The sequence below is a fragment of the Pelodiscus sinensis genome, chromosome 9 (genome assembly GCF_049634645.1).
Source record: "Pelodiscus sinensis isolate JC-2024 chromosome 9, ASM4963464v1, whole genome shotgun sequence".
Taxonomy (NCBI): domain Eukaryota; kingdom Metazoa; phylum Chordata; order Testudines; family Trionychidae; genus Pelodiscus; species Pelodiscus sinensis.
In genome coordinates, this window is record NC_134719.1 from 13,015,227 (window position 1) to 13,029,814 (window position 14,588).

General features: G+C 45.3%; 1 protein-coding gene across 1 annotated transcript in view; it reads left to right on the forward strand.

Moving 5' to 3' along the window:
• Positions 1-10,251, forward strand: part of PRKAA2 (protein kinase AMP-activated catalytic subunit alpha 2) — a 37,909-nt gene extending 27,658 nt beyond the window's left edge. Inside the window, exons 6-9 of the mRNA XM_075936056.1 lie at positions 415-639; positions 4,559-5,063; positions 7,865-7,991; positions 9,782-10,251. Coding sequence (XP_075792171.1) covers positions 415-639; positions 4,559-5,063; positions 7,865-7,991; positions 9,782-10,017 — 1,093 coding nt within the window. The 3' untranslated portion in view covers positions 10,018-10,251. The remainder of the gene's footprint in view (positions 1-414; positions 640-4,558; positions 5,064-7,864; positions 7,992-9,781) is intronic.
• Positions 10,252-14,588: the final 4,337 nt, after the last annotated feature.

Consider the following 14,588-nt stretch of genomic DNA (forward strand, 5'->3'; position numbering starts at 1 on the left):
CATATTATTAGTTCCCTACAAGCCTGAGAACAGGATTGGACTTGAAGGCATAGTTCTTACATTAAAAATAAACATAGACAGGTGTAATATTTGCTTCGGTGGATGTTTAGAAATAGTTGTCAGAATCCACCAACAATTGGACAAGTTTGTCACAGACCTGTTGGAGAGTAAGAGTGAACTTTAGATTCATTAGCCTCCGGGGGTTGCACTTCCATGTCTCAGCTGGAATGAGCCACAGATGCTAAGTTTTAGCACAATGGGGTAGGAGTATGAGCTGAAGCATTCAGCCTGCAGGGTCCACTTTGGATGCTCCTCTGCTATGTTATCCACCTCTACTACAAAGCACATCATGCCAATTGGCAAACAAATAAAACCTAGCAAGGAAATCTTCTCTCTTACCTTGACTTTGTTCAGGTTGTATGCTGGCCCTGAGGTGGATATCTGGAGTTGTGGCGTTATACTCTATGCTCTTCTCTGCGGGACGCTGCCATTTGATGATGACCATGTCCCCACGCTCTTTAAGAAGATCCGGGGGGGTGTTTTCTACATCCCTGAATACCTCAACCGTTCAGTCGCCACTCTCCTTATGCACATGCTGCAGGTTGACCCACTCAAGCGAGCAACCATCAAGGACATAAGGTAACATCACATGTCAGACACTACAGCAGGGCCCTGCAGATATACCATCTTGTGTGGTGGGCAAGCTGTGCTGTGGAACTCACGGTTAGTCTACGCTGAAAACTTACAATGGCAACTCTACATCTCTCTGGGTGTGAAAATCCACACCCCTGGGAGAAATAGCTACGCGAATGTAAACTCTGGTGTAGACAGAGCTATGGTGATGGAAGAATTCTTCTGTTGGCCTACCTACTGCCCATTAGGGCGGTGGATTAACTACAGTGAAAGGCAAACCCCTCCTAACACTGTACAGTGTCCGCACAGAAGTGGTAGAATGGTACTGCCATAGCTTTTAAAGAGTCGACTTTCCCAGCGTTTATGAAGGTTACTAGGTGCTTTGTGGCAAGTAACCAAGACCATTTTTTTATATTGCATTATGAAATGGGCTCTAGTAGCCTTCATGGTGCTTGGCAAAAGTAACCATAGGATGCAGTAATGCTTAGACAGTAGTATTCATCTGCATTGTTTTGTTGCTTAACTTAAAAGCTTCTTCCTTCCTTCTGAAATCAGGTTCACATTACAGTGTGCTTAATATGCGGAATCACAGCAAACATGAAAAGATGCATAGACCATGAATTCAGGATTCATAGCCCCTAACTCTTAAAATTAACACAAGATGAAAAATGTTCCTTAATGAAGGCAAATGGCTCACCTTTAAGTGTAATATAATTTTCTCATTTAGCAAATTAATTGATGGTGCTGTACCTCTACCTGCTCCTATTACCATATAACTTCAGGTTAATGTGCGCATTGAGATTCTTTTGTTGCTATTTGGGCCTGTGAATATAATTAAAAATGCAGGTCTGACAACAGGACTTAAAAGATTCTTAGAAACTGAATAATTTTACTACTATGGTGTAAACAAGGAGCATGCTCAGTCTTTTGTGAAATACATAATCACTACAGATGAATGATGTTTAAAATAGGTATATAAATGTCACTGAGGCATCCAAAAGTCCTTGGGTGTTTAAATTCATTTGGAAATGATGGTTTTATAGTGCTTCCTCCATCCTAAAGTAAGGCGAAAACTATGGCTTTATTCACAAGGCTCTTGGATATGATTGATTGCCTCTTAGGGGAGGCGTGCCTATGAGGAACCACAGCTGGCAATAGGATGTGGAGAAAGGGTGACTACTTAGTAGCTACTTCAGTGCAGTAATGACCAAGAATCATTACCCATCTGATGGCTGTTTGGGTCTCAAGCCAGCTGCTAACAGATAGAATCATAGTTGCAGTGCTGGGTGAATAATCAAGGATTTAGTTCATGTGCAGGTGCTGTTGAAGCACACTTAGTCTTATGGGTGTGGGTTTGCATGAGAAACCCCTTCCACCCTACAAGGGCCCTGGCTCTGAAGCCAGTGCAAGGGAGAAGGTGGGCAGGATAAAATATCCCAGGAAGATGGGGTGGTGGGCTAGCTCTTCCAGTGGCCCAATGGATAAGGTGCCTACCACCAGGAATGGTGGACTCAAATCCCAGGAGCTGCCAGTCACCCACCACCAGCCTGCCACAGCTCAGACTGGCCCCAGGGTGAAGTTGGGCAGGATAAAGCATCCAGAAAAGGTGGGGAGGCAGGCTGCCCCCCCCTCCAGTGGCCCAACAGATAAGGCGGCAGGCTCCAGTCCTACCATCCCCAGGGACTGCCATCCTACACATTATCTTTCTTACCTTTTGGGTGCATTCAGCCATTCTATTGCTCCCTGAGGCTTAGTGGGGCAATTTTGTGGCACCTTCCCCACATCCAGGGCACAGGGACATGGTATCACCAATACCTACCACGGTCCATGCATGAAAGGCAGATTTTAACAGCCACTCGCCCCCATGCAGGAGCACAGAAACACTGACTGTCAACTGTTGCTAAGACTGAATTCCCCCCTAGTGCCTACTGAGATAGCTAGAGATGGCACGTGTGTTTCCCCAGCCCACTGTCTTGTGGAGAGGGATGATTGATGGATGCTGAACACCCTCCTCTCCTCCATAAGACTTTATAAGCATTTGAACAGGTAGGGGCCACCATGCTCATGAAAACCTGCCTGTACTAGGGGGCTGGCCTGCATGGGCAAAAGTGTGAGGGAACTAGCGGGAGAGGTGCCTTTTGGTGGGTGGCTTGTCTGTCAACTGACCATCAGCCTGATTTGTCATTGATGTTCGTTGATGCAGTGTCAGGGGGTTCATTCATCACTGGTGGCACCATCTCCTGGCCCCTCTGGGGATTAGATTGGACCAGAAGTTGCACCATCTACCAGCGTTGGGTCTCTCATCCAGCGGGCTCCTTTCATGCCTGGAACCGCAACTACCTCTTTGATGTCCCTGGAAAAGTGAACAGGTGGTGACCTGACTAGAGGGCTGGGTCACAAAGTCCCTCCTGGCAGATGGGCTCCAGTAGAATTCCTGCTCACTGCTTTGCTGGTGCAGATTGGTCAGCAACTGATGGGGGAGCCAGGCCCACCCTCTGCTCCAGGTTCTGGCTCAGGGGTCCTCTAGTCAGCAGCCATGGCTTGCATTCCTATTCCTTGCTACTATTCCTCCGAGCCATCTCCTGCCTTCTTGGCTTCCCCTCCCACCTTCTCTGCCAGCTTCCTCCCAGGGAGTAATCATGACTCCACAGTAGCTATAATATACTTTCCCTTCTCCCAGGGAGTGCTCGCAGCGCCCACCTGTCACCAGCTTCCTTGCTTATAGAGGTCTCACCTAGTCTAGCTGAGCCTGTTCAGATTTAGGTTGGAGAGGTGATTGGCCCAGTTGGCCACCATAACCCTTGCGTGGGGTGGACAGCCTGCACCCCTGACCATGGCTTTGGTTGGTGCGTCTATATCACACAGCTCACAGTCTTATGGAAGTTACAATAGAAAGACCAAAACTGAATCCGTGTGGAAACCTCACTGGTTGGTGTGGCTAAGGTGCCTTAGTCTGAGGGAAGCACACACTGTTGCTTTGTGTGCGTTGATAAATAAATAATAGCCTGCAGGCAGTGATCCCTCTAAGCTGTGTGGTGGCACAGCTTCACGGGTGATTAATCAGCCCTGCCCAGTCAGTCAGCTCCATGCATGGAGCCCTAAGCCGCTGACTGGGCAGCGCTGATTAATCACCCGTGAAGCTGTGCTGCCCCACAACTTAGAGGGAACAGTTTGCAAGGCTGTCAGAATCCAAGCCTTCTGTGAGCACTTTGCCACAATATTAGTGTGGCCGCTACTATAATATTCAATGAGTTCCACTGCCTCCCTGAAGACTCAGACGTGACTAAAAATAATGGGCCTGATTGTCAAGCACTGTCAATCATTGTAGCTCCATTGAAAGAGCAAAGCTTTGTCAGTTTACACCAGCTTAGCATCTGTCTCCTTGGTACAACTTCCTTCACCCTCCCCAACATCCCAGGCTGTTGTTCACAGAACGAATCACAGCTAGGTTGCCCTTCTGTAAATACAGACTCATGGCTACACTCTCTCTCTCGTCACAGTTAGGGATGGAATAGTGTAATCGATTAATCAGTTAACCAGTAAGCAAAAGCTTATCAGTTAATGCTGTAGACTACACACATTTCCCGCTCTCCCCCGCCAGTAAATTTTTTAGCAGGCTGGCCAGCAACCTGGTTCACGCCAGGTCCAGGACCTACCCCTGCTGCGGCTCTGTATTTAAAGTGTATTAGGAGTCAGGTGGGTAGGCAGCCCGGCTCAGTTCTGGCTTATGCTGGGTCTGGGAGTTCAGCCCCTTCATCCGCCCGGACTGCAGCGCGGAGTGGCAGGGGCGCCTCAGGAATGGGGCCGGAGCACACTGGCTCCTGGCCCCACCCCCGGGAACTATAGAATTATCAAGTAACCAGTAAGAATTCAATTGACTGATATTTAACATCCCTCGTCATAGTTTCATTTCTTTTCCCCCTAGAGAACATGAGTGGTTTAAACATGACTTGCCTAGTTACTTGTTTCCAGAGGATCCTTCCTACGATGCCAATGTCATTGATGATGAAGCAGTGCGGGAAGTTTGTGAGAAGTTTGAATGCACGGAGTCGGAGGTGATGAACAGCTTGTATAGCGGTGACCCACAAGACCAGCTTGCAGTAGCGTACCACCTTATTATTGACAATCGGAGAATCATGAACCAAGCCAGTGAGTTCTACCTCGCCTCTAGTCCCCCCACTGGCTCATTTATGGATGACAGCACTATGCACATACCTCCGGGGGTGAAACCACACCCAGAACGGATGCCTCCTTTAATAGCAGACAGTCCCAAAGCACGGTGTCCCTTGGATGCACTGAACACTACCAAGCCAAAACCTCTGACTGTGAAAAAAGCCAAGTGGCATCTAGGAATCCGCAGTCAAAGCAAACCGTATGACATTATGGCTGAAGTGTACCGGGCTATGAAACAGCTGGATTTTGAATGGAAGGTAGGAACTATCAGGGCTTTGTGGCCATTTTCAAGGATCATTTCCTTATAAATCCTGATCTGAATTGATCAGTGCAGTTAGTAAGTATTGTTACAGGATTGCCTGTTTCTAAGCTAATACCACTTGTATTATCCTCTCTAGTTTATTATTTTTTTACTTTTACAAACACTCAACATTAAAAATGTTAGTTGTGGCTAAATAAACTCCACGTGTCTTACCAATGTAAAATATGCACTTTCTTTTTTCTTTTTTAAACTGTCAGCCTAGGCTGGCAAGATTATTAGGGGTGAAGTCACATCCACATTTAGTTCATGCTTTCAGTCAACACTTCCCAGACAACGCACCTGTGGGACTGAACTTTCTCATGCTTGATTTTTTTCTCTGCTTGGTAATATTCTGTTAGCTGGGTTATCTGAGATATTGGTTATGGGATAGGAGAGGCATTTTTGCAGCAGACAGCGATTCACTTTTTCTTGTGCTCAGATTAATTCTTGCCATTGAGTTAGCCCTCACTGAGGGTACGTCTAGACTACCGCGTTTTGTCGACGGAAGTTTTGTCGACAGATACTGTCGACAAAACTTCCGTCGACAAAGAGCGTCCAGACACATTGAGTTCTGTCGACAAAGCAAGCTGCTTTGTCGACAGAACTCCGCAGTCTGGACGCAATGTTACAGGCAATAACACCTTCTGTCGACAGAGTTCTGTCGACAGAAGGTGTTATGCCTCGTAAAATGAGGTATACCAGCGTCGACAAAACTGATGAGTTCTGTCGACGTTATGTTGACAAAACTCAGCGGTAGTGTAGACGCTGGTATAGTTTTGTCGACAAAACTAGGTAGTCTAGACACACCCTAAGAATTGCCATGCCTGATTCTTCACAGCCTTGTGTAGTCACTTTCCTGTGTAAGATGTGACCATTTGTAAGAGGCTAGCTAAGGAGTCAACCATTTTGCCCAGGGATAAATAGCAACACAAGATGGAAGGCAGTGCAGAATCTGGCCCATAACTCTTGACACGCTGATACCACACAGCTATATTTATCCCCAGTAGTTCATTCTAGAATGGTTTACTTAATGGTCCCTCCTATAAGTCGCCCCGGTATATATCTGTTCTGCACTAAAGTTGTTGGCGCTTGTAGGAACTGATACTTTATAAGTACTCCCATTCCCTGCTCTTAAATTGCGCAAAAAAATCCCCCAAGTTTATGCAAATGGAAGTCAGTCTCAGGAAAAAAAATTCCCTACTTTGGCTGTTTCTAGACTGCATCCCTTTTCCGTAAAAGGGATGCAAATTAGACACATCGCAATTGCAAATGAAGAGGGGAGCTTTGCCGGAAAAAAGCGCCAGTCTAGATGCGGATCTTTCGGAAAATAAAGCCTTTTCCAAAAGATCCCTTATTCCTCTTAAAATAAGGAATAAGGAATCTTTCAGAAAAGGCTTTATTTTAAGAGGAATAAGGGATCTTTCGGAAAAGGCTTTATCTTCTGAAAGATCCACGTCTAGACTGGCGCTTTTTCCCGGCACAGCTCCGAGCCGGAAAAAAGCGGCAGCCATGTTTATGCAAATGAAGTGGGGGGATTTAAATCCCCGCTTCATTTGCAATTGCAATGTGTCTAATTTGCATCCCTTTTACAGAAAAGGGATGCAGTCTAGACACAGCCTTTAAGTTTATCTTGTACTTATAGCGAGGACGGCCTGTAACGTGAGTGAACATTACCATTGCTGCAGATGCTAATTTTGAAATGCCTGCATTTAAGACATCAGCCATAATAACATGTTAACCTTTCCAACATTTAATTAATTGATGGACATCTCCGTGTAAGGAGTGGGAGAAATGTCTCAGCTCAAGCCCTGTGGGCAGTAACTGAATTCCACCATTATGGAAAGTTCAGGAAGTGTCTGAAAGCTGCTTTACAGACTGTGGCAATTCCCAGTTTTAGTGGTTCGCTAAAGGAGTTAAACAAGGTCTTCTAGACCTTGGCCTGTTTTCTAACACTGACGCCTGTATTCATGTTTTAACCCAGGCCCTATTTTGGTGGGCAGAGGGCAGAATAAGGGTGTTTGATAACAATGGAGCAGAAATATATTGTTACCATTTCATTCAACTGACATTTGCTCTCTGAAGAAAATCTGAATGTGTTGCTCTTTTCCTACAAACATATTCTTCTCTGTTAGGTAACTTCGTTTGCTGTCTTTTTCTAGAGGCTAAGTCCCTATTGCACAAGGCACTGTTCCAACATATGACACAGTCCTCCTCCACAGGGCTCACAGTCTAAATAAAAATATTGGGGTTTACAACAGCTAGTAGCTTGGTTAGATACACAGCCAGACAGACAACTAATTAGCCAAATTTATTCCTGGTACAGCTCTACAAACTGAAGTGGAATTTCATCCAGGATGAAGTTAGTGGAATGGTTCTCTAGACCGTGTGTGAGGCTTGAGAAATAGTTGTCTGCATGTAAGACCAACTTCACAGCCATGATTCACATTGCAATAAGCCTCCACCTGTGCAAATCCATTATAAACAGTACACATATGAAACACATTCTATTGTGAGTCATACTTGTGGGGGTAGCAGGATGGCAAGAGAGGTATACACAAAACTGATAAGCACTTAACATACCAAAAAAAACCCCCAAACACACTTTAGAAGAAACTGGGATATTTATTTATTTATGTTAAAACAATCGTTCTTTTTGGACAATGTTTTTGTCCTGAAATGTTTCACACTAGGGGGAAAAGAAAAATATTCTTTCTACCATCTTGAATTTTATTCCTGAAAGAAGGTTACCTGTTTTAGGTGGTGAATGCCTATCATCTTAGAGTGCGTCGAAGGAATCCAGTGACTGGGAATTATGTGAAAATGAGTTTACAGCTTTACCAGGTTGACAATCGCAGCTATCTTTTGGACTTTAAAAGCATTGATGGTAAGCAGGAAGTTGTGGCATGAATCGCGTGCAATGGGGTATTTTAAGGGTTTGTTCACTCCTCCTTTTAATATTTTCAGATTCTCCTGTGATATCTTCTAGTATTTCTAGTCAACTTGAGTAACTCTGGCCCATTCATCTCCACTAGCGCTACTGTGACAGTTTAATAGTTCTTTATACTAGCGAAAGGGGAAAATCAATTCCAATGAGCCTCACATTTGTCACTGCACAACATACTTTTTCCTCATCCGCTGCAAACTCCTTTTGATCTGAAATGATCAAACATAGCAAGTGTGTAGAAGTAGCTAGATACCAGCGCACAGATGTATTCTTACTGTATAGAATCTCCCAAGCAGGTATACACAGTGAGTTTTAATATACAGATTTCCTTTTCCCTCTACTAATGTAATATACACTTTAATTGGTACATACGTCAGGGTGAAATACTGGCCCCACTGAATGGGAAGTGACTCTCTAGGAAGGAGTACTGCAGAAAGGGATCTAGAGGTCATAGCTGAGTTAAATATGTTAAATATGAGTCTACCGTGTAACACCATTTTTTTTAAAAAAAAGCGAAACACCATTCTAGGGATGTATTTTTGGGATATGTTGTAAGCAAGACAGGAGAAGTAATTCTTCCACTCTACTCTGTGCTGTTTAGGCTTCAACTGGAGTATTGTGTCCAGTTCTGGGCACCACATATCAGGAAGGATGTGGAGAAATTGGAGATGGCCCAGAGAAGAGCAACAAAAATACGATTAAAAGTCTAGAAAACATGGGGGCTACGTCTAGACTGGCATGATTTTCCGGAAATGCTTTTATCAGAAAAGTTTTCTGTTCAAAGCATTTTCGGAACAGAGCGTCTAGATTGGCACGGATGCCTTTCCGCAAAAGCACTTTTTGCGGAAAAGCGTCCGTGGCCAATCTAGACGCACTTTTCCGTAAAAAAGCCCCGATCGCCATTTTTGCTATTGGGGCTTTTTTGCGGAAAACAAATCTCAGCTGTGTACACTGGCCCTTTTGCACAAAAGTTTTGTGCAAAAGGGACTTTTGCCCGAATGGGAGCAGCATAGTATTTCCGCAAAAAGCACTGATTTCTTACAGTAGGAAGTCAGTGCTTTTGCGGAAATTCAAGCAGCCAGTGTAGACAGCTGGCAAGTTTTTCCAGAAAAGCGACTGATTTTCCAGAAAAACTGGCCAGTCTAGACACAGCTGACCTGTGAGGGAAGATTGAAAGAATTGGGTTTGTCGAGTCTAGAAAAGAGAAGACTCACAGGGGACATGATAGCACCTTTCAAGTATCTAAAAGGGTGTTACAAGGAAGAGGGAGAAAAATTATTCTCCTTAACCTCTGATGCTAGGACAAGAAGCATGTGGCTTATATTGTAGCAAGGGAGGCTTTGGTAGGACATTAGGAAAAATTCATATCAGGGGTATTAAGCACTGGAATAAATTGCCTAAGGAGGTTGTGGAATCTCCACCACTGGAGATATTTAAGAGCAGGATAAACATATATCTGTCAGGGATGATCTAGAATGCATGGTCATCCCTAGATGCTTGGTCCTGCCATGAGTGCAGGAGACGGGACTTAATGACCTCTTGAAACCCCTTCCAGTTTTAGGATTCTATTCTATGAAGTTAATAGGAGCCATGTCACTGATTTCAGTGGAGCCAGAATTTCATTCCTAGCATGCATTCACTGTTGATGGAAGCATTCCCTTCTTGGCCAGGCCTTGCCCGGGACGCAGCTGAAAAGATTTGAAATAATGCTGTTTGTTTGTGCATTTAAGATGATGCCATGGAGCAGAGGTCAGGCTCGTCCACCCCACAGCGCTCATGCTCTGCGGCTGGCTTGCACAGACCACGCCTGAGTATTGATTCTGCCGCCGCTGAATGCCAGTCGCTTACTGGATCTCTGACAGGCTCCTTGCCTGGGAGCGTGGCCTCCGTTACTCCACGCCTGGGTAGCCACACCATGGACTTTTTTGAAATGTGTGCCAGTCTGATCATGGCATTAGCTCGCTGATGATCAGGACTGAGGCATGTGTGGTTGCACTGTGAGACTCTGGTCCTAGGTGGTTTCTTTTTTCGTTTGTTTGGTCACACCCTGGGCATAGTGTACGCTGTAGTGCAAACACCCCCTCAGAACCCAAATACTCCCTTCTGAGGATCCAGGTCCCATTACAAAGCATTGAGGAAACTAGAAAGAGGTTTGTCTCATTTATTTTTTCTAGTTTCACCATAGTACAAACAAAACTGCTTTTACAAACACAGATGACTGGGAAAAACTGGGCACGGTTTTAAAACAGTAACTTCCTCATTAAGCTTACCAGTAAACAACCTTTCTGTGCATGCTTCCTGTCTCTATTTATGGAAACTTGGCTGAGCCTCAATAATCAATAGTATAGGTGCTGTCCAGTGACATTTCTATTGTATACCCTGTGCTATTCAAGGGGGCTCAGGTGAAGTAGATCAGAGGTATAGACAAGTAACAATATTAAACAAAATCCAGCTGTAATAAAACTGCTGCAGTATTTACAAACTGATGCCAATAGGCCTCTAACAGCAGCTCTGGCATAAAAACCAGCAGCCATGTGGAAGGTTCTGTGATTTGGAACGTGCAACTTATTGGAAATACAAGAGCACACAGAAGAGGTGCAACACACTTCCCTCTGAGAGGGTCACACATTAAAGCTGCGTCTAGATTGGCATGATTTTCCAGAAATGCTTTTAACGGAAAAGTTTTCCATTAAAAGCATTTTCGGAACAGAGCGTCTAGATTGGTATGGAGGCTTTTCCGCAAAAGCACTTTTTGCGGACAAGTGTCCGTGCCAATCTAGATACACTTTTCCGCAAAAAAGCCCCGATTGCCATTTTCGCAATCGGGGCTTTTTTGCGGAAAACAAATCTGAGCTGTCTACACTGCCCCTTTTGCTCAAAAGCTTTGCGCAAAAGGGACTTTTGCCTGAACAGGAGCAGAATAGTATTTCCACAAGAAGCACTGATTTCTTACAGTAGGAAGTCAGTGCTTTTGCGGAAATTCAAGCGGCCAGTGTAGGCAGCTGGCAAGTTTTTCCGGAAAAGCGGCTGATTTTCCGGAAAAGCTGGCCAGTCTAGACACAGCCTAAAGCTTTGAATTCAAGAGTGCAATCTCCCCAGCTTCCCCTACCCCTTCTACTCAGCTGCTTTGGATCTACAGAATGGTCCTAGCCTCCTTTTAATCATCAAGAATAACTTGGCTTTTTTCCCCCCCATCCACTGACCGCATTGGCCATTGTATGCTCAGAACCTGCTTTCAGTCATGTCAGAGCTGCTGTAAATTACTACAAGCCTCGCCGCTTACAGAATATTTCAAATAGCTGTCCCGTAAGTAGCAGAGATTTCCTATCTGAGAGAAAAAAATGTCTGAAGTTCATAGCAGCTGATGCCTATGCTTCCAAGGGATGAGAAATAGTCACTGATCTCTCCTTCAGGGGCTCATCCCTCTTGAGCAAAAGCGGGTATGCGAGAGAGGCAGCAAGAGCCTTTAGAGAGCCAGATAGGGGGCATGATAGGAACAGAGTGGAAAGGAAATCTAGGAGAGAGAGAGAGAGCACGAGAAGGATTGTTGAGGTGCTGACACAGACTGGGTGGTATTACTGGAGATAGTGAGAGCTATAGTTTTTAAGGAAGCAGACAACTTCTCCAATCTGTTCCTCACTCTATTTGCTGACTAACCCCATCTCAGTCGTCTTACAGCCCATACTCCCCTCCCCCATTAATTCCCTTTTCAGACTTCATTTCCTACTTCTATGCTAATACCCACCCACCATTTCATTCACCTCACTGCTAGCAAATCTCTATCTGTGGATTCACCTTCCCCTACAACATACCTGGCTCCTATTGGCCAGGGGATGTTGAGAAGCTAGCAGAACTGCCTCTCTGCATCCCCATTCAACACAGGAGATCAAACCTGGGATGTGAGCTTGATAGCACCATGTTTGTCACACAAGGATAAAAGTGACCCAGGGCTGACTCGCTTAGGTGGGAGTGGCAGTTTTCCTTTGTGAAATGCACAGGTGCCTTTGAGGTTCAATAGGCTGTAAACTTCAAGTGATCTCTCTCAGAGCAGGCCCTTTTACTTACCCTTGATTCTTCCCCAAGTCAGCTGCCAAATGTACCTTGCCCGTCCTAGAGCATAGAGAGTCTGTCTCTTGTACTGTTTCATGACAGGTAGCAGCTAAGTTTGAAAGTGGTGTTCCAGGCTTCAGGGCTTTTGTGTACTTCTAATGCTTAATAGACTGTGACCTTCACTGCTATACCGATAAGGCAGGACTGTCTTATATTTTTATTTCTTTACTGTTGGCTAACGAAGGATAAGCTTCTGTTAAAATAAAGAGAAGGACTTGTCAGGTTAAAAAAAATACTACAAGGGATAAACTCTACTGTATGGACTTTTACCAAAAAATGTTGTTGTTTTTTTAATTACTTGGGCTTAACCTAATGGGTAGCACTGGCATTTGTCTTCTGTTGCTGTGGTGTTTAATTCCCATCACCTGACTATAAAAGACCAGGGTAAAACCAATCAAGTCAAGATGCCAATCCGCCTCCTTTGGGTGAGGTGTTACTCTTCAGAGCACTGCCCTCCGGCAGTGACCACTCCGGTCTTGGTCTGTGCCCCCTTCCGGGGGGGGGGGGGTCATTGTTCTTCCTCTGCTCCTCCTCCAGGGTCCTCCCTACACCTTAGAACCACCAGTTCTTCTCCCACTCTGCCTGCCCAGTTGCCTCCTGCAACCCTGCCTTATGGACTTATGGCCTGGGGCTTCCCCGGGTCAAACTTCCCCAGCCTACCGCAACTGCCTCCTTGCAGCCCGGCCTTTTAGGGCTGCCTCCACGTAAGCCCCACCCTGCATGACTGCCTCCTTACAGCCCTGGGCCTCAGGCTGGGTAGCTTGGGTTTGCTAGGCCAAAACCTCTCTCATTGCAGGCAGATAGGCAGGTCTCTCCCCTCCTCCCAGGAGCTGCTCTATATGGCCTCCAGCTGGGCCCTTGTTAGCTGCCTCAGCTGGGCCTCCTGCTGACTCCAGGTCTCAGCCCCTTAAAGGGCCAGTGCAGGGCAATGCCCTGCCACACTTGATACCTACTGGAAGTTAGTGAGACACTTTCAACTTCAAGGGTCTAATTTTTTTTTTTTAATTGCCTTATGTTGCGGACCACACCTTAGATTTACATAAGTGCAACTTGGCAACTGAAGCTTTTTCTACTATCTGTGCCCCGTGTTTCCTCTTTGCCTGTTTTTCAGGTTAGACAAAGAGAGCAAGGTAGTCAGTTTCAAAATCAATCAATTTTACTGTTAAATGATAGCTAGCCCAGTGCTGCAGTATCTGAATGACAAGCCCTCCAGGTGAATGACTGTTTGTTACATAACCTAAGCACATGGCACACATTCCCCGTGCTTTTTTGAAAAGTACAATTTTTGAAAAATTAAATAATGGGCAGAGTGGGTGAATCACCAAGGGTTTGAACCTGTGCCTGGTATGTATACAACTTTACAAGTCTTTCAGTAATTACACAAGTCAGTGGAGAATCTTGCCACCTACTTCTAAAAATGTGAGGCCAAATTTGATTTCCAGATGGTCCCTGTAAGTTCATGTCACTTTAGTAATAGGATTCCAGTTTTGCCTACAGATCACCTACCTAGCATTTTAAAACACAAAAGTAACAGAACCTTCTTCTTCTGTTATAAAAAAAAAAGCAACACTGATAATGTACCTCAGGCTCCTGCAGACCCTGGCTCATGCCTGGAGAAAGACATACATGACCTGCATATTTTCTCTTCCAAATTTGTTATGACACCTTTAGGGCAGGAAAAAACTGGGTACAGAGGAAATGGCTTAATACACTGGATATGGCCAACAGGCTTTGAGCAGAGCATGCTTTCAGGTTTGAGGTAGAAGAGTCCAGTGGTAGACTGTTGAAGGCTGGCAGTAGTTTGGTTGTTGTAGACAGAGGGCATCAAAGAGACCAACGGCTCATTAGTATCTAAGTCATAACAACATGGCCTCCATTACCACAGCATTGAAGTCTGTGGTGCACAATCTGGTTGTACTTTATTGCAAGGTAGGGAAGTGTTAATTATCCCTCCTCCAGGCCACCCAAAGTCTGTAGGAGACCAGGGAACTGAACTCTGCACACCCACATCCTACATTAGCACCACTAGAGCAGGGGTGGGGAACCTTTTTTGGATTGGGGACCACTGACCCACAGAAAAATCACTGGGGGGGGGGGCGCACACAAGTGAGAAGCAAAAAACAACAACAAAAAACCCCTCACTGACATGGCCTCCGACTGAGAAGGAGAAAGACACTTCCCCTCACACACAAAGTCCTGAGGCCCCAGCCTAGTTAGTAGATTGTGTGCTCCAGCCCTGTAAGGAGGCATGGGGGAAGGGCTGGAGCACTAGCATGGGCTCCCCAGTGCCAGAGGGCAGGAGTCAGATAGAATAAAAGCATTAGAGAGGGGTGATGAGGCAAGCCTGAATTTCCTTCTGGAGAAATTTGTATTTTATGGCAATAACATAGTAGGGTTAAAAAAAAAAAAATCTTCCTCAACACCCAA